Genomic DNA, 23,499 nt, shown 5'->3' with positions numbered 1-23,499 from the left:
ATGATTCAGATGGGACTCATGCATTTGAAGTATAACTGTTAAAAATTAAACAGGGTTCATTGTACAGGCCTACTTTTCCTTCCTCCAGCACAGGCATTCTCTTGTGTAGATGTCTCCATTTGGAAAAGGTTTTTGTCATGGGAAATGCAGGATTGTCAGCATCTTTTGATATATAATTTGAAATCTGAAAACAACTAACTGAAAAATGACTGAGTTGGAGCAAAATTTTCTTATCAAGAAGCCCAATATCGGGTCCTGATGCCACCGTTGTTACACTGCATCCTATGCTAGTCATAAGCTCTTGCTCTTGCTGCTCAGCATCTCTGAGGTCCTAATTTTCTGCTGCAGGGTCTTTAAGTTGAACGTAGATTCTGTATCTGTCACTACCGCTGGCATTTCCGTGTCCTGATTAATGACCTTCTCATCTTGAGGCAGTGACATTGAAGTGTCATTTATAGGTACAAATTCACTCTCGGTATTGCCATCATCTAATGGCGGAGGCATTTTTTCTGCGAGAAATGATGTTATTACTTAACTGCTGCTTCACTCTGTTGCTTTTGCCATTCTTATGCCACTTTCAGATCTTTGCTTCATTTTTATAAAGGGGTTATATTAAAACACAGTAACACAATAAATTAATTTGTGAAAGGCTACCTGCTATACAAAATTTTAATTGTGTATATTTCACAACTGAATATTATGTAATAACAGTCTGGAGGTGTTATTTACTATGACCCTTGTAGTCTTATTTCAAAGACGTGAAATTTTGTCTGCTAACATGTTCCTGTTATTAAATTCCTGTAACGACTGGTGCATTATTATGAATATGAACACAGAGTGATTGCAAAATTAGTTATAAAGTTTATTAAGCAACTAGAATTAAAAGTTTATTGTCACCAAAAATCTTGAAAGATTAATCTAAAATTGGACCAAGCGGTAGCTTACAGCTGAGCCTGATATAGTTATTATGTATTGATGGATAAGAAAAAACAGGAATACAAAAATCCCCCATACAGAAATAAACATCTAACTTAAAGATTAAACTCACCTTCAGACCAAGCAAAATCACGTTACAGAAATAGAATTAATTGTGGCTTTCAAAACCTCTAAACTACACAAAGACTGTAAACGGAATTTCATAACAAAGCATCATTAACCCCAGACACTGCTCCAGTCATGCAGATGAAAACTTGGATGGGACTGAAAAACTGGCAAAGGCCCAAGGTCCAACAATGATTTAAATCAATTTTTGCAGGTGTATATATACAGGTTGAACCTCTCTAGTCTGACACTCTCTCGTCCGTTGATGTCCGTTATGGGGCATGATTTTAGTTAGCCAGACAACCACTTATCGTGAGTGTGGCCAAGTTTCCATGGCGCCGTTAAGTTTGTTCACAGCTACCAGTCCTGGCTCACAGTGTTCTTTCCATGCTGTTATTTAGCTGTAATTTACCCCTAAATTCCTTCAAAGCGATCAGTAAGCAGTGGAACTGTTGGTAATGCTGCTCAACATTACTGACTCCCCGTGGTCTGGCAAACTCTCTCCTTTGGTACCAGTCAGGTGCCAACGGTGCAGGATGAGGGAGGTTCAACCTGTAGCTTCTTTTGTCATGTCTTATAACTGCAAGATGTATAATAAATGGAAATTATTTGGTAGAATAATGTCAGAATTTGAGACCTGTCTCTTGAAGCCAGGCCAAATGCCTCCCCTCCCCTGGGTCCCTTTGATGGGGCCTGGGTATAAAGATTTCAAGCAAGGGTGTTTATTTTAATTATCTGGGTCCCAAAAAAGCATTGTCAGTGCTTATTGCTGCTTGGTGAGTAGGTTATGATTGTCCCTTCCACCCCATCGGGTTCACGCCCCCCTCAAGAACTTACAGTCTAGGGAATTGTACAATGCAACTTTATGTTCTAAGAAATCCACTTAACTATGTTGTGCTTTAAAGCACTCTTGGAAAATTAACTAATCCTCAGCACAGCCCTGGGGAGTGAGGAGCATTTCTGGTGAAAGGCTTAGATACAAAGAACGGATTCCTGAGGGCTGAGTTCAGAGTAGTATCTAAGGCTCTGTCTACATGGGAAAGGTGCACCGGTTTTACTTAAATTGGTAAAACCCATTACGTTAAACCAGTGCAAATCCCTGGGTGGATGCTCTTATTTCAGTTTATTTAGATTTGGTTTAAGTATGGTTCCATTCAATTCAGGTAGTCTAAAATAACCAAAGACAGGAGTAGTTTTCTGTAGAGGAGAAGGCTCGTTCCCTCCTACAGCAGGGGAGTTATGAACAGGGACAGGAAATAGGCAAAGTAATGGAATATGTATTATTTTTGCCTTCCGATAGCTAGCTGAATGAATTGCTTTTAGAATTAGCTATCTACATGTACACATTTTGCTTCTGGACTGAGACTGTGCATATGAAATTTTGGCTGGCAGGGTCATTTTGGGGAAAAGAAGTCATTTGAGATGGAAAATGCCACCTCAGCCAGACCTACAATACTGCCAGCCTGCATCTCTAATGTACATAGAGGCTGCGGGAAAACGACATTTTATCTCCTGCTCTACATTTCCTGCTTGTTCTGCGTTGCAGAGAGATGCTTTGTAGCGTTGGGTAGTGTAAGGAGTTTTGCCTGAGCAATGGATACAGACCACACCATATGGATCTCAGATGACATGATAATAATTCCTAATGCAGCTTAGCAGCCTGAAATAAAATTGGTCACTGAGCTCAATTATCATTTCATGCATATGCAATGAAGAGACATGTTCTGCATCACACAAAAGAAACTGTAGATGCAAGGCCATCCACCCACATGTTAATTGCATCCGTTAACACTGTGCAGGCAGCCCTGATCCCCTCCCTTCTCTACTCTTCCCAAATATCCTGCCCAGACACACGAGGACAGCTTGCATGGGCAGCCTTCTGGGAGCAGACCCCTGCTTGTATCTACAACATTGACACGAGGAAAGAACAGCAAATAGCAGATGAAATAGAGCAGAGTGGCGTAAAAGTAGCTCCCAGTGATGGGACTGATTGAGTGTAGATGACAGCTTCGTGGGGAAGCACTGAACGGCCAAATCAGATCTGAGTCCATAGGACTCCTAACTAACGAACATCACAGTGCTCCATCCAAGCTTTGAATAAGGATACAGCCAGAATTCTGGTGGCGTCCAGGCAATCAGTCCTCGCAGTGGCGGGTGGTTTGCTTTCATAGGCTTTGGCTGTTGCTTTTGCAGTGGTGTAACACTGGCACACATGTGTTACGCCAAATATTGCCCAGAGGGTCTGACTGATACTTCGCTCCACACGTTAGTTAATCCCCACACTGGTATTTCCCTGGGAATGTTTTGCAATGACTGTTTTCCAGTTGGGGAAACTGAGGCACGGAGACGCCACAGAGTGACTAGATGGGCAGCGAGGAACCTCGGAAGCCTGGGTCCCGGATCATGGCATGAGGGAACCCTTAAATAAATTATACATCACCAGCATTCAGAGCACAGCTTTATGTCATCTAGCAACACCTGAACTTAAGATGACTACAATGCCACCTTGTACTGCCAGAGGGCTCCAACTAGGGTTTGACTGGCGACAGGGTTATACATGAGAATTTATCAGGATAAAAGCAAAAATAGGACAAAACTGGGGTAAGATTCAGCAAGTGATTCCAGGGCAAGCCCCGGGGTTTCTTTCCTGCTGATGCTTTAAACATGACGAGCAGCCATTCTTCCAGCATTTCAGCTTGCTACAGTGCAGATCTCATCTGATTTCCTTTCACAAGCAGTGTGAGGTGGCTTCCACAAATGGAGATAGATAGATACATAGATAGATAGATTTGCAAGCCATTTTTGAAATAAAGTTCACAGCTCTTCTTTGCTAATACTTACAAGGCTTTGCAGGATCAGGTGTGCATGGGGAAAGGGGACATTTTATGGATAATTGTGTGATTAGATCTTCATGCAAGTTTTCACATCATTCACAAGTGTCGCCAAGAGCACCTTGAAAGTTCCCTGGGGGCTTGGGGCAGGGGAGTAGGTCAGCTGCACAGAAACCACAATGTCATGTGACTTAGATGCCCAACCATCCAGATCAATAAGAAGTTACGAATAGCAGGAGTCACAGAATGCAGTGGGGCAGGTGCCACCCTCAGGCTCAAAGATATTTGCATAAATCATACCTAGGCTAATTTTGAATAACAAACACATTCATTAATATCAACATCTGCCCATGGAGTGTTCACCAAGGAACAAAGGGGACAAACTCATCATCTAAATGCTGCCCTACACATTGTTTGCCCAGCTTGGCTCACAATGCCAACTGCAGTTAGATGCAAAGCTGGAATTTCCAGGAAGGCTCTGCATTCACAGTCTGAATCCTTCCCATGCCAGGAGAGTGTGCTCGGGGCATGAATGAGGCTCAGGCACCTTGTCTGTCCCGTTGTTTGCTGGGGTGGTGAGCGGAATGGTTTTGTTTCTGTGGTGTAACTGCTTTACAAAGCTCCAGTGCTGGCCTGTAGGTAACGCTCAACTTGGAGTGTCAGTGGACTGGTTTTTGTCTGACCGTTACCTGTTGAAGCGTATGGCTAGGGAAATCCACTAAATAAAAATCTCTCAGGGACTATCAAGGCGCAGTCCTGCTGTGAGGGCAGGGGACTGGACTTGATGATCTTTTAAGGTCCCTTCCAGTGCTGGTAGTCTATGACATGCTCCTATGACCCTCCCAAGGTAAAACTCCACCAGTGCTGGCATAACATGGCACCATGTCCAGGTCCAGACCCAAGAGAAGGTCTCGCAAAAGAAGGTTCAGATTTTTCAGAATAGCTGCATCCTTTTGAACCACCGACTGTCAGGGTCACAATGGGAGCGGCAGGGCACTGGGCACGTCTCAAAATCTGCCTGTCATTCTGGGTACTGAGCGCGTAGAAAATCTGATCCTGAACTCTGGACGGTCTTGCCCCTCATGCAGCTAGAGCATACACGTCAATGCTGAACCCTAGCTTAAACCTGATCCAAATCAGCAGCTTCCTCCACCCAGCTCTCATGGACTCCACGTTCCCAGGCGGTAACATGCTCGAAGAATCTACCGTCCCTTGGCACTGCTGTTCTTCTGTGATCTCATTCTCATGAGAGTGCACATTCAGTATCACTGGCATTCGCCGCTGGTCAATTGACAGAAGAAGGACAACATTTCAACATGGGGAAGATGGAGCTGGGTGTCTCGCCTCTGTTCCCCTCCCGAAGGGAAGACATGTTTTTCAAGGCCATGTTTCTATTTTAATGGCCAGTCTTAGGAAGCTGGTTCTAAACCAGGGGACAGGGCATTGGGGAAGGGCATGATGCAATCATGAAAACTCACTTGAAGATAAATCAAGAGAGAGGTGGCAGAATCAGACACTATTCATCACTGTCCTGGACAGAGGTGAGACGGACACTGCGTGGGTGCAGCAAGGATTTTACTGACCTGGAGGAAATCAGGCGGGAACTGTAGGTCATGGCCAATGGCCATTGCAATTTCATGGCTGGCATGAAACGAGTTTGGTGGGCTCAGCCCAGTTTCTAGCAGACATGAGTCTCTATCACAGACAAGATATTCCCAGTTGGCACTAATTAGCACCTTTCTTGGTCATTTTAGAAGAGGGGTCAGGGCTTGAATAAACCAAGCAGTGGGAAGCCGCTCTGTCAGTTCGTCTGACGCAACTCAGGAGGATGGATAGTCTTGGCATTGGCCTGGCCTGGCCTGGCACTCAGAGCAGAGCTGGGCGAAGAACAGAAATTCCCCTGCTAAGCATTTCATCCTGAGAATGTCAGCCTGGGATGTGTCACTGTTGTCAGAACCTTTTCCACCTCTGTGCTCAAAATCAGAAATTCGGTACAGTTGCCCTGCCTGCGGGATGCATTTTGCTCTTGACAGAATTTATGGGAAGAGGTTCTGTCAAAGCTTTTTCCAAGAGCTGGGCTCACTTCCTGGTTCTGCCACAGACTCTATGTGCAACCCTTGACCAGTCATTTAATTGCTTCGTGCCTCAGTTTCCCATCTGTATACTGGAGATAATACTGTACCCCGGCACCACACTTTGTCTGGCTTGCTTGCTTAGAACAGCAATGGGGAGCCTAGGCTAGTGGGTGGCACGCATGTGTGGTCCTCCTTCCCCTTAACGGGCTGCAAGGCTGCTGTAACTAAGCCAGTCTCCTGGGTCATTTTGATAACTGTGCTTGTGTACCTAGAATCGGCAGGGTGTGCTGACTGACCCATTGCACTGCTTTGATTGGATACAGCGTGAACACACAGCCTTCACGGAAGCGCCTCACTTCCTGAGGGTGTCTTTAGGCACATTGGTACTAAACAAATGCTACAGGCAGAAACCAACAGCATCGCGCAGCCGCGTGCATGAGTTACGGTAGAGAAACCGTCTCGTGAGCCGCACACCAAACCCTGAGGGGCCGCCTGTGACCCTCAGGCCACAGGTTGCCCACCACTGTCGCGGAATAGCAGCTCAGCATGGTAGGACTGTCCCCCCCTCGGCATGTATCACAGGGCCTGTGCGATTCCTGTCACACGCTCTGTGTCCATGGCATGTCAGCTGGTGCCAATAGGTGCTACGTGTAATAAATAACTGTAAAGTGGTCAACCTACATGTCTCCCCTGGCACATTCCAGCCAGCTGCCCTTACCGTTTGTGTAGCAGGTGCTCTGGCGCAGGTCAGACTCAGCGGTCCCAAGGCCTAGTGTTTGGAGCAGAGCGCTCTATTTCCCTTCCCGGGCTGGTGACTCCAGCTAACAGGACATACTGTCATGTCTCTTTCGGCAGGAATACACCATCGATATCTTCTTTGCTCAGACCTGGTATGACCGGCGCCTTCGCTTTAACAGCACGCTCAAAGCCCTCACACTGAACACCAACATGGTGAGCCGCATCTGGATCCCAGACACCTTCTTCCGGAACTCCAAGCGGGCCGACTCGCACTGGATCACCACGCCCAACCAGCTGCTCCGGATCTGGAATGACGGCAAGGTGCTCTATACGCTCCGGTACGTCTTGGGCCTCTGGCGCCAATGCAGGGCAACTCAGGGACCCCCTTTGGGGCTGCTGTGCTGGAGCACGGACAGGGTGGAACATTTGGGTAACAATGCGAGAAGTCGCCAGGTTCTGAGCCACCGTACAGCAAAGATGATGCCGGGGTATCTCGGTGCACGGGCTTCTGGGGCGGCTGGGCTGTGGCCTAGCAGAGGGAATGCAGTGGTACCTCAGGGCAGGGGGCTCCTGGTGCTAGCGGAGGTTACGGAGTCAGAGATAGTACAAAAAGCGCCCATCCTACTCCACATGAAAAGGAAAATTCCTGGATGCTTTTGTGACCCGAAAATCTGTGGGGGGGAGGTGGGGAAAGTCAGTTTTCTTTCCTTTTTGACCACTTAACCAGCTGACATTTCTAAGCGAGAAGCCATTTCACACCAGAACTTTTTATTTCAGACATGCCAAAGCGAAACATTCCAGTCATTTAAAAAAAAAAAAATCCCCCCCAAAATTTTGAGTGAAAAAACCACAGTGAGACTGACCCTTTCCTGCGAGGCATTTTGGGTTCGACACTGCTGCGTGGGACGTCAGAACAAGCTGCATTGTGGCTCTCTTTTGTCTCATTTCCAGGCTGACCATAGAGGCAGAATGTCTACTCCAGCTGCAGAATTTTCCAATGGACACGCACTCCTGCCCGCTGGTTTTCTCCAGTTGTGAGTATCAGTGTCTTAGAGACAGTTTAAAGAGGAACCTTACCAGGTCCAAACTGTGTAGCCGACTATCATCAGTGCATATTAATAATTCAAACCCCATATCTCTGCAATACTGGGCTTCTCCGGCCACTGACCTCATCCATGCCTTAGGACATCCTCCCACTCCAGGGACAAGCGTCTCAGCTGCACTTCATTTCTGCTCAGTGCCATAGAGGAGGACTAGAGAAACAGTGCCTGCAGTCTCCGGGGAAATCACTGATACTCCCTGATTATCAGGGATCTGGAGTCCATAACCTCTTGAGGTCCCTTCCAATTCTAGGAGTCTTTGATTCTGCGACCGGCTCAGGGCTGGAGCAGGTTCGAGCAGCCCGTTGGGCAGGGATCCCCACCAGTTGGCAGGAGTCCCCTGGGGATCACCTGCCAAGTGAAGTTAGCTGGAGCACAGTGCACGCCAGCCAGGAGCTGTGAGGAGGCTGGCATAGGGGCCAGCTATGATAACGCAATGCCAGGGGAGATAAGCTATATCCCATGCCCTTTGGCTACCAGAGTGGCGCGAAGGGGACATAGCCTGGTAAAGGTCTCAGAACTCATGGAGTATCAGAGCCCAGGTTATAGACGTGGGCTGGCCGGGCTGCTGTTACAGTACTAAAATAGACGTAGATATTCTGGCTTGGGCTGTGGCCCCCATCCCCTCCCTGGGCTTCAGAGAGTAAGTGCTGCCTGGAGCAGGAATGGCTATTTACGGCTCTGGAGGGCAAGTCCAGATCTACTGTCCCAAGCTCTGAGGCTCTTGCCGTGGGAGGTTGGGGCTCTGTGGATGTGCCCTGTGGAGGTGTTTACACCGCACACTAGGCCTGGCCCTGTGGGCCCCAGCCTAGGGGCGCTGTTTCCAAGCCCATACGTGAGCAACCACACTGCAGTGTGAACCTGAGTCAGGCCGATCTGTGTGTGGACAGAAGCGGGGCTTGTGCCCAAACCTGAGTCAGAGCCAGGGCCTAGTGCACCGTGTAAACGGACCCCATGTGTGTTTGTTCTCCGTGGAGTGGAGGGGGCCTGCCATCTTCCAGGCCCTACCTGCAACTCAGCCGGGAGCCTGTCATCCCACGGCACGTCTCCAGGAGCTCCCACTCCGTCCCCCTGCCACTGACAAGCCCCAGCCTACGTGGCTGTGCTGTGCTACTGAGGGAAACGAGATACGGCGGCGATACGGTCCCCTCATCCCCTCCCACCTCTTGCCCCTCCCTCGTTCCTCGCTAATTAACAGTACACGCCAGGCAGGCTCGGCAATTAATTAGAAACACGGTTTAGTTCCGCTGTCGGGCTGGCCCCGTCTCCCCTCCCCCGAGGCGCTATCATAGAGGCATCAAGAGCTGGCTTCAAAACAAGTTTGACGTTCCATTTTGCAAACACGGCCAGGCCTGCGGGAAGCAGCCTCTGCTGCAGGGAGCAGCTGCTGGGGTCCCAGAGAGAGGCCCAGGCTGGGGCGGGGGCAGCGAGGAGAAGCCATCGGAGCAGCCTGAGCGCAGCCATATCCCCAGGGCAGTGGTACCGCTCCTCGGCCAAGGATGATTGAAATGGGGGCTCCCCCCAGGGACACAGCCCCAGGGCATTTTGTTCACCAGCAAAATGCCTCCATGGGGCTCCACCGAGGTTGGACTATAACCCAGTTCCCAGCTGGCTGCAGACACCCTGGGAGTGGCTGTGCATGGACAGCAAAGTTTGGAGCAGGAGCGGCAGAGTGGGAATGAGGAGCACATGGGAGCAGGGGGCTGCAGCAGCCCCAGATTCTGCTCCTGGCCCCACATCCAGTAGCTTCTGTCCTCCCAGCCCTGTGCCCAGCCCCTGGCCGCTGCTCACAGCCCTGTGCTCAGGGCTTCCGGTTGCCACTGGCCCCCTCCCAGCAGCTCTCAGTTCCTGTCGGCCTGGGGCTTCACATGCGGGGTCCTGACTGCTGCCAATATGTCTCCAAGTCCCTATTGAGCCTATTACCCCCATCTGCCTCCCACTCTGAGCCTGGGCCCCAGCTCCAGCTGGTGGGGAGGAACATCACACAGACAGGAGTAAGTGGGGGCGGGGGGTGTAAAAAGTTTTGGGGGAACTGGGCTTTCAGCAGCACCCCAAGGCAAAGTCATCCCTTTGCCCTCACTGTCTGTGTTTGGAGGCACCATTACCGAAGGGGGCAGCGGTAAAAGCAGCTGGTCCCTTTTGGATACAGGAGGCTGCCCCCTGCAGAGCTCTTCCTTGGACAGATGCACAGAAGCCCATCTTGTGCTTTGGGGACCGATCAGCCTTTGATTCTGCCCGCACCACTGCTTCTCCCCAGGCCTCCGAGGCGTCTCATCTGTCGGGAACTCTCCGGGGCTGGTTTGCCGAAGGGCGGTGGAAGAGAGAGAACGTCTGAGCCCTCAGGATTTGTGCAGGGCGAGCGCTGAACTCCAGCCTGGCCTGGAGCCAAGAGAGACGAGCTCCGGCGGCAGTCTCTTGAGCCAGCCGCGGGCCGTTAATTAAAGCCTAACGGCGCTCTCCGATCCAGCTAACTTGCTGCTGATGCACCGCTCGTTAGGAGCGCCTGTCGGCTGCCGTTGCCTGCCATGTGCAACGCTGCCTGCCCCACAGCCGCTGCACCCCCCCACCAACACACACACGTCGCGCAGATGTGGCTGAGCCCAGGGCAGGGAGCCACGTGTGAATTCCCCTGGGAAGACTGAGCCAGGCCAGGCTACCCAGGAGAGAAGGGCAAAGGCCCACGCGCTCCAGCCACTCAGCCCATGGCTCGAGGGTTTCCATGGCTGTTACTTTCTCAACCAAATTTCAGGCTGCATGAAAGTGATTGCTAAATCCTCTGGCCTAGAGCCCTGAGTGCGGGTCTCCCCTGGCAATGCTGACAAGCCATAGCCCTTTCCTTCCCATTTTAGACCAGCTTCTGCCAGCACATTTCCACACCACCTCCCCACCATTAATCCGTGCCAGTCCCATTACACCAGCGCTTCAAACACCTCACCCCTGACCTCACACACCCCCTGTGCGTCTCAGTCCTGATCTGCAGCATCCAATACTCCAGTCCAGGGGCCATAGCCAGCCCTGATCTATAGCATCTCAACTACTTCCGGTACTTCACCGTTCTAGGCCACAGACCTCCAAGGGCTTTACAGAGGAGGGTAGGATCATTCTCCCCATTTTACAGATGGGAAAACTGAGGCCCACAAAGGGGGTCTGACTCAGCTAATGCCACCTAGTAAAGCTGTGGCAATGTTACGAATCGAGTGCAAGTCTCCTGAGTTGTGGGTCGGTGCCCTACCCCCTAGACCACGCTTCCTCCCCATGCTAAACTTTTCACCTGCAGCCCCTTCTGCTGTGCCATAGCCAAGAATTCCCATACAGCAGCAGCAGTGCAGCAACAAGCCTGACCTAGTCCTGCAGCTGCAGGCTCCCACGCCTTGTAACTCCATAGCTGCGTCTACACGTGCACGCTACTTCGAAGTAGCGGCACCAACTTCGAAATAGCGCCCGTCGCGTCTACACGCGTCGGGCGCTATTTCGAAGTTAACTTCGACGTTAGGCGGCGAGACGTCGAAGTCGCTAACCTCATGAGGAGATAGGAATAGCGCCCTACTTCGACGTTCAACGTCGAAGTAGGGACCGTGTAGACGATCCGCGTCCCGCAACGTCGAAATTGCTGGGTCCTCCATGGCGGCCATCAGCTGGGGGGTTGAGAGATGCTCTCTCTCCAGCCCCTGCGGGGCTCTATGGTCACCGTGGGCAGCAGCCCTTAGCCCAGGGCTTCTGGCTGCTTCTGCGGCAGCTGGGGATCTATGCTGCAGGCACAGGGTCTGCAACCAGTTGTCAGCTCTGCGTATCTTGTGTTGTTTAGTGCAACTGTGTCTGGGAGGGGCCCTTTAAGGGAGCGGCTTGCTGTTGAGTCCGCCCTGTGACCCTGTCTGCAGCTGTGCCTGGCATCCCTATTTCGATGTGTGCTACTTTGACGTGTAGACGTTCCCTCGCTGCGCCTATTTCGATGTTGGGCTGAGCAACGTCGAAGTTGAACATTGACGTTGCTGGCCCTGGAGGATGTGTACACGTTATTCATCGAAATAGACTATTTCGATGTCGCAACATCGAAATAAGCTATTTCGATGCTGGCTGCACGTGTAGACGTAGCCCATGAGTGTCAGGCTGAGGGCCTCAGGCTAAGCTGAGCCAATGTATGGTACAGAGACGGAACCCACTGCTCTAGTGATCTACAGCTCTACAGTCGCCGCTTGCAGGGAATGGCAGTGGCTTGTCACATCAGCCGGCAGGGCCATGGAAGTCTATGGGGCTAGAGTGCTCAGACGTGGAGGACAGAGGTGCCTTAAAGCATCAGTGGAAGGGTGCAATGTACAGGTGGGAGCTGCTGTGGGGAGAGCCTGGGAGGGGTGACTGAAATAATTATAGCAGAGAAGATAAGCCAATGCAAAAGCAAAAAATAGAAGCCTGAATTATGGTCATGGGAAGGGCTGAAACCAGGTGGGCTGGAGGGTTGGTAGATCATCAGTGGTGGAGCCTGCTGGGTCAGACACCTGCATGTAGAGAGGGGGAGGCAGCGGTGTTAAAGGACAAGGACTAGGAAAGACCGAAACCTGTGGACGTTTTAATGGGCTCTGAGAGTCTCCATAGGTGGAAAGTGTCCTACATCTCTTGACTTCTGTGGAGCCGCACTGACACACACCGGTCTGGGAGCCATGTCTTTGCTTTTGTGTCATGTGCTTGCCTGCTTGCCTGTCTTGTCGCTTTAGGTTGCTGGTTCTTTGGGGATCATAGTTAGATGCTGAAAGGTGCCTAAGAGGAGCCCAACCTGCCTTGGGATGTAGGTCCTGCCTTATGGAGGAGGTCGGACACATTAACCATAATGGTCTTTGAATCAAAGAGAATCCCAGCCCAGAGCTTTGTGTTTGGTTTCTCACAGTGGCTAGAGCAATAGGGTCCCAGTCATGATCGGACCGTTGGGCACAATCACAATGGAAATATGAAATGGCAGCAGTAATACAATGCCCTGCTCCGAGCAGTCTCAAGTGCAGATGGCACCAAAGAGACAGGCAAGGTCCTTATTTCTGCACAAGGTGTCACACTGATTCACCCATTGTCCTTCTCCCATCTCCAGATGGCTACCCGCGAGAGGAGATTATCTACCGCTGGAGGCGTTACTCCATTGAAGTCTCGGACCAGCGCACCTGGAGACTTTACCAGTTTGACTTCACGGGCCTGAGGAACACCTCTGAAGTTCTCAGGACAGGGGCTGGTAAGGCATCCTGGCAGGGTTGAAATGCTGCTGCGTGCCAAGTGCCCCCCGGTTTCAGAGACCCTGTGTGCATAGTAGGAGAAAGCAGTGTGGGTGTGAGCTTGGTCTGGAGCACCAGGTGGGGAGGGTAAGAACAGAAAATACAGAGTAAAGCCTGGGCTGTCCGCCCTCAGGCTGAGGCTGGGACACAGCAGAGAAAGGACCTACCACGAGACAGTGAGAGAGGAAGGGGAATGGAGCTACAAAGCTCAGCAGGAAACAGCGTAACGGCCAGGCACAGGGGGAATGGAGGAGTGACTGAGAAGTAGGACTTCGTCTCAGGACAGCATCCAGGTCTGAACCACTGCACAGCATAAATGCCCTGGCTGAAGCCATCAGTGTAGCTTGGTGCTAGCCCACCTTCAGGCCAAGCCAGCTAGTGGGACGTTAGTTGAAGGTGCTGTTCGTCATGGACGCATGATGGTGATGGAGCTAAGCAAACCCTTGGAGGTGAAGGCGCGAGTGGTGTCTACCGAGGGATGTCCGGACACTTTGGTTATACTCCTGGCCCTATTAGGAATTTGCTGTGTGACTCTGGACAAACCACCAAACCCCTCTGGCCCATTGCATTCCTCCCTGCAAACTGAGCATGAGAGCAGGTGGGAGGGTGACAGAACTGATATTTGCACCGTGCTACAAGAGCCTTCCTTGGAAGAGGCTGCGGAAGTGCAAAATTTGTAAACAAATCTCTCAGGCAGGACGACAGGACAGTGGAAGATGACAGTGGGAGAGTGGAAACCACTCTGGCCACCTCAGGAGCAATGCGTCCCTTAGCTAGTGCCTTGGGCGTGTTTGCAGGCGCTCGCTTCCAGAGCTGGGACTGACACCCAATAGCCGGTGGTCCCACGTGCTGCAGCCTGCTTGAATGTCAGCCACTTTGCAATGCCAGCGTCCCTAGGGAATGGAGAATGTTCAATCCACGGACCTTCCCCACTGTCAGGGTTCCCCTGCCCTGCATCATCAGCTTCACGGAGCACGCCAGGGAACCTGAAATCCTCTGTCACTCCCAGTCTCCACCAAGCTCTCTCCCTCCGCTCATTCAGTCTCAGGAGCGGGATCTCTTTTATCCTCAGTACTTGTCTCCGTTGCCCTAGGAGCAGCCGGGTTACACTCACAGTTGGCTCCTCTCCAGGACTGGAGAAAGCTTGTGCTGGGTGGGAGCAGGGCAGTGGCTGAGATTCCTGCTTGACAAGAGACTACAACTGCACTTACACAAGGTCAAATGGCATTGGCAGCAGCCAAAGCTGCCCCTAGCCTCAGCCCTTCCACCCAACACCCCACTTGTCCTCACCCACCATAGCTATGAGCCCCACATGCCCCTGCAGCTGGCGGTGCCCTGGCCAAACAGCCCAGACCATGGACCAACCTGCCCTAGCTGCACACGCCAACCCAAGCACTGGCTCACCAGCCAGCTCTGGGTATTAGCCCAACCCTGGGGCCAGCCAAGCCACCCACACTGCTGGCCAGCCCAAGGCCCAAGCTGAGCCCCGGGCTCCAGGCTACTTCCAAACTCGTCCCCCCACTGTTTTGGGGAGATGGGAAGTGATGACGGGAAGATCCCGGGCAGGGCCGCAGCCTGGGTTAGGGGAAGCTCAGCCTGCCCTGACCTATGGCACTCACTGCACCTGTCCAGCAGAGAGAGGAATCTCCATGACAGGCCAATAGTAGCTGGGTGACGAAAACACCCCGCTGGGCTAAACTCTGCATGTGCCACACAGGGATGTGCCAGCTGGGGAAGTGGGCAGCAGGGCACAGAAGGGCAAATTTATAAATCAGGGGAGCTTGCAGGGGTGGCGAGGAGAACACCACAGCTACCAGCAGCAGGCAGAGGCCTTGTGGGCAGGAGAGCTCCCTCGGTACCCCGCTTGAGGAGCACCCGCCCGGGGGATGGGGGAGAGGGTGACATCATAGGGAGGGGCTCAGCCGAGTCCCCAGTGTGGGCAGCACACGATCGCTGACATGATGAGAGGGCCACCGTGGCCATCAAAGAGAGCTCCAGAAGAGGGCAGAGTCTTGCTGATGCCAGGAAACCGGCCCTGCAAACCACCTGTGGGGCTACTCTGCACCAGACAGAAAGCCCTCAGGATTGGACCTTGCGAATGGAGGAGCAGCCCTGTGGAGGAAACCCCAGTCTGTACAATCGCAGGGAGTGAGCAAACCCACTGAGTATGGCACCGGAAACGGGGCACTTCAGACTCCAGGAGACGAGACAGGGCTGGACAGCAAACGGAGAGCAAACAGCCTCCAAACTGCCCCCATGAGCAAAGGGTGTCTCCAGGATCAGCCCGTGGGGGAAGCAGGAACAAGGAATCTCTCGCAGGGAAATACAGACAGGGCATCGCAACAGTTCTCGTCCTTAGAAATGTGAAACCTGCCCCCCCCACGTGAGCCAGCTCCGCACCGTGGGAAAGGAAATGGCCCCATCAAAACAAACCGCTTTTCCCAGCACCTTTCCTGGAAGAAGCAGCTGGCTGGGGACCTGACACATATGTTAAAACCTCAAAAAAGGCAGATCTGTGCCAACAAATATTGGTTAAAAAAAGGCCAACGTTAGCAGCTTGGCAACCAGGAATTAGAGCAGGAGAGAGACCGAGAGGCAGAGACAGACAGACTATGGCCATACCAGCCCATCCAATGAGAACAAAGCCTGGGGCCCCCAGGCAGGGCCTGTGCGTACAGGGCAGTTGGATCAGATCCATTCCAGCTGCCAGCATTGGGCCCGGCATGTCCCATAATGGGACTGATGGGCACACATGGGATGGCTGCGGATAAACTGTTTGCTACAGAAATCACAAGAAGAATTCTGGCCGGCTGGTGAGTCATATTGGCCAGAGGAAACTGAGCCTTAAATTCCATGAATTGTGCTCTCTTGGTAAGGGTTGCCGGGAGGGTCGAGGATACAACAGGGTTCAAAAAAGGATTAGTTCCTGGAGGCTGTTAGCAACCCCTGCTTGGAGCGACGTGCTCACTGCCTGGTGCTGCAAGGGGTGACAGGGTGGATCTCAGCCTGGGTGGGTGAAGTCCCCCTGAAGCTCTGGTGTGGGCCAGTGTTCCCTGTAAGCTGAGTGCTTGGGTGGCCGCCCAGGAGAGAGGTGGTGGTGCCCATCCACACGTCTCACGCACATAAAAAATGTGTTCTGCCCTTGGATGGAAAAAATTAGAAGGAACATGGGTGTGGGCCACTGTTGGAAACAGGCTACTGGGCTCTGTGGGGCTTTATCTGACCCAGTACAGCATTTCCTAGCCATCTACCTCCTCAGCTGCCACACCTAGAGTCCTGTTTTACACCTTTCATCCCCACAACCCCCTGTGTCCCACTCGGAGAGGGGCTGGCTCTGTCTTCTCAGCCCCAGAGACCCCTTTGCCCTCTGACTTGCTGCGCCCACCTATCACAGTGCTTGCTATTCAGGTGGCTTGCAGGTGACACCTGGAATGGCTTGGCACAGCCCCTTGCATGCACTGTTAACAGGCTGACGCCTGGATCCATTAAAATCCACTGCCATCAAAGGAAGCGTTGGCTGGCTAAAGAGCGTGTCAAGGCGCAAGGAAGATGTGGCTCCATAGCACTGTGAATGTGCCTGAGTCTTTGGGAGTAGGAGTCCTGTAGGAGAGCACTTCAATCTCCCTGGACACTCAGTAACAGATTTAAAGTAGCCATCCGGCACTTCCAAAACAGACTCCAAAGAGAAACTGCAGAGCTGCAATTCATTTGCAAATTTGACACCATCAGCCAAGGAGTGAACAGAGACTGGGAGTGGCTGGCCCATTACAAACGCAGTTTCTCCGCTCTTGATGTTCACACCTCCACATTAGCTACTGATAATGGGCCACAGCCTCCCTGGCTGAATTGACCCTTGTGAGCTCTGGCCTTCTCTTTGATGGTACTCCCTTCTTTTCATGAGCCTGAAGATTTACCCCTGCCTCTGGAATCCCCACTCATGGATCTGATGAAGTGGGGTGGGGGGAAGGTTGGGGCACAGAGGGGTTAAGCGTGGGGACAAGGGGGAGGTTGAGGCTCAGAGAGGTTAAGCCTGGGGGTGGGGCGGGGTTGTTGGATGCGGGTAAAGCCTGGGGATTGGGGGCAGATTTGGGGGCTGAGGTGGGTAAAGCCTGGAGCTGGAGGTAATTTAGCTTTCTAACTGATACAAATAATTGTGTGTGCGCCTGTGCTGTTATTAAAATAGGGGTGAAAAAAGCAAGGTTTGATGTTAATAAGGACAGTGTCCTATTCACATTCATTGCAGCTCTGGAAGGATTAACTTTGTAACTGAATGTGAAAAAAAAATGGCTCTTCTTGCAATTTTGGTTGTAGACCCCTGGTCTATAAGGTGCCACAGGACTTCTCATTGTTTGTGTGGATATAGACTAACATGGCTACCCCTCTGATACTCGTGGGCTGTGTGAGTATGATAGGTACCAAGAGTAAAAGGGTGACTAACCAGCTCCACCACCTTTTCTACTGACCTGTCTGCCTCTTTGTGGCCTTCTCCTAGGGGACTACATGGTCATGACCGTCTCCTTTGACTTGAGCAGGCGGATGGGCTATTTTGCCATTCAGACCTATATCCCCTGCATCCTGACTGTAGTCTTGTCCTGGGTTTCCTTCTGGATCAAAAGAGACTCCACCCCCGCCAGGACCTCTCTAGGTAAGGCAGATGGTACCGTACCGCCTGTGGTTGTTGCCTTAGTAGAAGTGTGGGTAGCTAGCCAGCAAGGGACATTTTCCTAAGTGAGACCCATGGGTGCAAAGGTATTTAGGCACCTACTGAACTTGGTGGAAGTTAGGTACAGCTTGAACCTCTCTCTTCCGGCACCCTCAGGACCTAACTGATGCCAAACGAGAGAATTTGCCAGACCACGGGAGGTCAATATTGTCGAGCACCATTACCAATACTTCTGCTGTGTGCTGGGCTCATAGCAGATATTTAGGGGTAAATTACGGACGAATACCAGCACAGAACACTGAGAGCCGGGACTGGTGGCTGGAAGCAAACTTTATGGGACCCTGGGAAAATTGGCCACACCCATGATAAGTGAATGCCCGGCTAACCAAAATCATGCCAGATTACGGATGCTGCCGGACAAGAGAGATTAGAGAGATTCAAGCAGTACTTCAAGGCGCTGAGTGTTAGGTGCTCTTGAAAATGTGACCCAGCATTCTAGTGGCCAGGTCATTTCATTTGGACCATTCCTCCTCTGAGGCAGGCCTGACAGCAAGAACATGTTGGACCTGCAGATCAGGGTACTGTTCTGCAGGGGCGCTGGGGCCTTGGCGCATCAGGCTGAGAAAAACCATGGCTCTTGTTCTCCAAGCCAGTGCCAATGCGACACGTGCACGTCCTGGAGGGGAAGGGCTAGATTACGTCAGCAGGCTGTGCCTACTGCAGTTATCCTCCAGTGCTGACCCTCACCCACATGGGCCAGGTGTGTATCTCATAGTGATGTCCTGAGAGCATATGATCCCTTTGGTGCATCTGGCAGAGCTGCTGCTTTTTATCCAGTAAGCTCCCAGTCTGGGAAGGGTTGGTGACTCACAGCCATGCAGGTCTGTGCTCACACCTGTGTGCAAGGCAAGCAGTGAGGTGAGAGCCATGCTCATTGCTTAGCCTTTCTTGCCCTCCCTGGCTGGCTTTTTCGCTGGGGGCAAAGGATGGTTTAATTCTTTGAGTTGGGTCAAGGGCAATCGCCCTTTACTGTCCCATGGTGTCGCCACCACCTGGAGACTGTCTCCTGGTCTGGCAGGAGGCCCTGCTTGGAGATCTTCACAACTTCTAGCTCTTCTGATCCCATTTCCAAGCTCTTAACTCCATATTCTGCTGTGTTCTGTGCAGCTTGTGTTTTCTCTTCCTCCCAACGCTTGCTTTCACCGGGATTGTTGACAACAGTCTCATGCCTCTGGCACTGGAGAGACCATCCGCATAGGACAGGGCTAGATGGATGCTTTCACCTGCTCTGTAATGCCCCTTTCCCAGCAAAAATAGGTAGGGTATGGGGTGCCAGCATCAATGGAAGGAAAAATCAGTTGCATTCTCAGCCTCCGAAGGAATCAATAGCAGCAGGCCCTGAGTTCTGCGCAGCTGGAAGGAGCACTGTTGCCATAAAGTCCTTTCCAATGGCAGGTTTCCACCACTGGATTCACCCAGGAGGAGGCTCTCCCTGTGGGAGGCAGAACTTCAGGATACCAGAGCTTCAGGGTGTTCTCTCTACAGCCCCTGTTGCATTTCCTAAAAATAATCCCACCTGCACTGAAAGCCAGACTCAGCCCTGCTTTACTTTTAATTGTATTTTAAAAACCTGCTAAGTCATATCCCAGATGTGAATGCAACACACAATGGGAAAATGTATTAGGCTGACATCGACCCTCACTTACCTCAGGTGCAACCTCAGCAGGAGGGGAGGGGTAAAAGACAGGGTCATTTTGGCTTAGTGATGGAGAAGCAGTGGTATGCAGGATGCCTGCTCCAGAAAACTCTGTATTGTGCAGTCCTCTGGCTGAGTGAGCACTGTTGACTGAGGAGTTGTCTTTAGAGTAAGTAACCTCCATATGTGCTATCTGTGAATGGCTACGTCTACACGTGAAGCCAACATCGAAATAGCTTATTTCGATGTAGCAACATCGACGTCTACACGTCCTCCAGGGCTGGCAACGTCGATGTTCAACTTCGACGTTGCGCGGCACCATATCGAAATAGGCGCTGCGAGGGTACGTCTACACGCCAAAGTAGCACACATCGAAATAAGGGTGCCAGGCACAGCTGCAGACAGGGTCACAGGGCGGACTCAACAGCAAGCCGCTCCCTTAAAGGGCCCCTCCCAGACACAGTTGCACTAAACAACACAAGATACACAGAGCTGACAACTGGTTGCAGACCCTGTGCCTGCAGCATGGATCCCCAGCTGCCGCAGATGCAGCCAGAAGCCCTGGGCTAAGGGCTGCTGCCCACGGTGACCATAGAGCCCCGCAGGGGCTGGAGAGAGAGCGTCTCTCAACCCCCCAGCTGATGGCCGCCATGGAGGACCCAGCAATTTCGACGTTGCGGGACGCGGATCGTCTACACGGTCCCTACTTCGACGTTGAACGTCGAAGTAGGGCGCTATTCCGATCCCCTCATGAGGTTAGCGACTTCGACGTCTCGCCGCCTAACGTCGAAGTTAACTTCGAAATAGCGCCCGACGCGTGTAGCCGCGACGGGCGCTATTTCGAAGTTAGTGCCGCTACTTCGAAGTAGCGTGCACGTGTAGACACAGCTAATAGGTTGCAAGATCCTGCACGTTTTATCCAAACCCTATCAAAGTCAAAGGAAAGACATCCATAGACTCAAAAGGCGTTGGATTGGGCCCTAACTGCACAGGCCAAATTCGTCCTGGGTGTCCATGCATTGTTGACAGTAGAGTTACAAGAGTTTAGGCCTGCTGGACAACACTTCAAATGCCTTCCTACCTGAACCGTACCATTGTTTTCCCCGGGAATGTTTCACTCGTCACAGGCTTAGCCAAGAGTCTCACAACTGGTCCTCCACAGCCTAGAGCCTATCAAACCCAGATCCATTTTGGATACTAAAGGGTAAAAAAGTTTCATCACTACCCACATCATGGCTCACATCTGGTGGTCATCACCAGGGTGACTGTAGCTGCTGGAAGTGGTGCATTTTTTTCTGTATCGTGACATGATTCAATGTCACCAGTCATCCCACCTGAAGAAAGCAAGCAAATGGGGCCATAAATCATAGAAACACTCTAACGTTGACCAAAATTGACAGAAACTTTCCAAATAAAATTAATAAAACTGTTTTGGAAAGTTTGGGAAATATTGCACACCACATGATACATTTTATGCATTTTCCCGTACTACTTTGCCTTCAGTTAAGCAAAAAAAAAATCCATAATCAAATAATATTCTGAGCTTGTTTGTACCATGTAATACATCAAAGCATTTGTCATCATTCATAGACTGGATTGATTTGAGAAAAGCTTTTTTGTCTGCTATTTTTTTATGAAGCTTTGCAAATAATAAGACCCGACCTACTAATTACAAAACATGTATTTTTGATGTTATCTGCTTGGCTGGAGCTGTTAAGTCTAAAAGAAACTTAATACAACTGTAATTATCTTATTACCGTCACTGAATCCAATGACAACCTATATAATCTATATGTAAAAGCAATGGTTCTTTGCAGAACAGCTGTAGACTGTCCTGTGTGAATGCATCATGGGATAACAAAGCCTAACCATGTACTCTTATGTAACCTCTCCAGATAACTACGAATCAACACCCTGCTGAGCTAGATTTATTCATAAAATAGTTACGGTAATTTGGAAATCGTTGGAACTCTTTTATTCTCCCTTCAGAATCTCTCTGATGGGATTGGTACTTTGTTACTCAACTTGTCACTGTCACAGCTGTGGGCATCACATAACCAAATCTTCCATGTAGCATTTGCTTCTCCTTGTTGCACAGGTGAGGACGGCTTCAGGAGCTGGTGGCAGTACCATCATTTTCAGAACAAGGTGTCCCATGCTGGAAGATACTGAATTGTTGCATGATTCCATAAATATGACTAATAGTTTGCACAGTTCAGAGGCTTCCTGGACGAGGCCAGTGTTGTAGACAGTTTCTCTCTTGTTTTGTTCTTCTTAGCAAAGAACTTGTAGCATCTCTCTTCTTCTTGGTAGCCCGTCATGTCCGACAATGGAGTCTTGAGCTTGCACAGGCTCATCGGTTGTGGATTCGCATGTGGCTGAGGAGTCCGAGCCTTGAACAGCATGAGCGTTCACAGTAGGGGCAAAGGAATTATCCCGGCACTGTCGGTGCGGCTGCTGCTGTTGCTTTCCTCCTCTCATGAGCAACAATCAGGTGTACACATCACTGCTCTTTGAAGCTGTCATATGCGCAGCGTAAGAGAGCACGTCAGCCTGTTCGGTCTTCTTCATGATGCTCTAGCTGCTTTGGCTTTAATCCCCCATGAGCAACGTTGGCCTTGGCGCAGTCTTTATGCCTCTTGCGAGGCCTACCTTGATTCCTTTTGCCCTGGGACAGTTCACCAGAGGGGAGTTGCTTAGGGATTCTTGACTCCTACATTCGTATGATGTGCCCTGTCCAGCGAAGCTGGGCTTTCAGAATCATGGCTTCGATGCTTGTGGTTCCTGCTCTGTCCAGGACTTCCAGGTCCGTGACTCTGTCCTGCCATCAAATGTGCAGTATTGACCTCAGGCTGCGTGTGTGGAAGAGATGCAGCAGTTTCACATGTTTTCGGTACAAGGTCCAGGTTTCACAGCCATACAGGAGACTGGTCAGGCCTACAGCCCTTGTGTGCTTTCAGTTTAGTGGACTGTCAGATATTGTGCTGATTCAACACTCGTGCTCTCAGATGTCCCAGTGCCTGGTTGGCCTGGCAGATCCTGGCATTGATTTCTCTGTCAAGGGAGCCATCATTGGCTATCACACTGCCGAAGTACTTGAACTTTTTTAACTCTGTTCCTTCAATAGAGATTGAAGCAGGGAGAGCAGCAGATCCTAGAGCAGGCTGAAATAGCACCTCGGTCTTTCCTAAGCTGACAGTTAAGCCAAAGAGGTAACTGGCTTCAGCAAACTTGTTGACCATAAGCTGGAGATCAGATTCCTTGTGCTCCATAAGTGCAGAGTCGTCAGCAAAAAGGGCTTCAAGGATGAGCCTCTCAAGTGTCTTGGTTTTTGCATTCAAATGACGAATGTCGAAAAATGGCCCATCAAGTCCCTACTTAATGTAGACTCCATGGTCCAGGTCCCTAACTGTGTGGCTGAGGACGCAAGTGGAAAAACAGGTTGAATAACACTGGGGCCAGCACTCATCCTTGCTTCACGCCATTGGATATCTCAAATGGATCTGAGGACTTGCCATTCAAAAGAACAAAGCCAGTCATGTCATCGTGGAACAGGCATATGAAGTTAATCAATCTTCTCGGGCAGACGAATTTTGAGAGGATAATCCGCAGGGCTTCTCTGTTGATGGTGTCAAATGCCTTGGTCTGGTCTACAAAGATGTCATATAGATCCAAGTTCTGCTCAATGCACTTTTCCTGGACCTGACAAACAGCAATGATCATGTTCTCCTCTGAGATGCTGGTGATTAGATGGTTGAGGATGACTCAAGCCCAGATCTTCCCTGCAGTAAAGAGAAGGGAGATGCCCTGGTAATTTCCACAGTCAGCTTTGTTGCCCTTTTTCTTGAAGAGTGAGACAATTGTGGCATCCCTAAAGTCTTTGGGCATGTCTTCTTCCCAGATGCTGGTCAAAAGGCTGCGAAAGGCTTCAAGTGACACTGGTCCTGCTGGCTTGAAAATTTCAGTAGGGATATCGTCTATCCCAGGGGCTTTGCAAGAGCTGGTCTGGCTGATTGCCTTTTTGACCTCATCCATTGTAGGGGGCAGGTCAAGACTGTCCATCGTGGGTTTCTGAAGGATCTGGCCAAGGGCCGCAGGGTCGA

At 50.9% G+C, this 23,499-nt stretch overlaps 1 protein-coding gene across 1 annotated transcript in view; it reads left to right on the top strand.

Moving 5' to 3' along the window:
• The window catches only part of GABRE (gamma-aminobutyric acid type A receptor subunit epsilon), a 77,968-nt gene that overhangs the window by 41,377 nt on the left and 13,092 nt on the right, over positions 1–23,499 (top strand). Inside the window, exons 5-8 of the mRNA XM_075008137.1 lie at positions 6,803–7,023; positions 7,637–7,719; positions 12,860–12,997; positions 17,530–17,682. Coding sequence (XP_074864238.1) covers positions 6,803–7,023; positions 7,637–7,719; positions 12,860–12,997; positions 17,530–17,682 — 595 coding nt within the window. The remainder of the gene's footprint in view (positions 1–6,802; positions 7,024–7,636; positions 7,720–12,859; positions 12,998–17,529; positions 17,683–23,499) is intronic.

Source organism: Carettochelys insculpta, chromosome 13 (genome assembly GCF_033958435.1).
Source record: "Carettochelys insculpta isolate YL-2023 chromosome 13, ASM3395843v1, whole genome shotgun sequence".
Taxonomy (NCBI): Eukaryota; Metazoa; Chordata; order Testudines; family Carettochelyidae; genus Carettochelys; species Carettochelys insculpta.
This window is presented reverse-complemented; position numbering and strand designations above follow the sequence as displayed.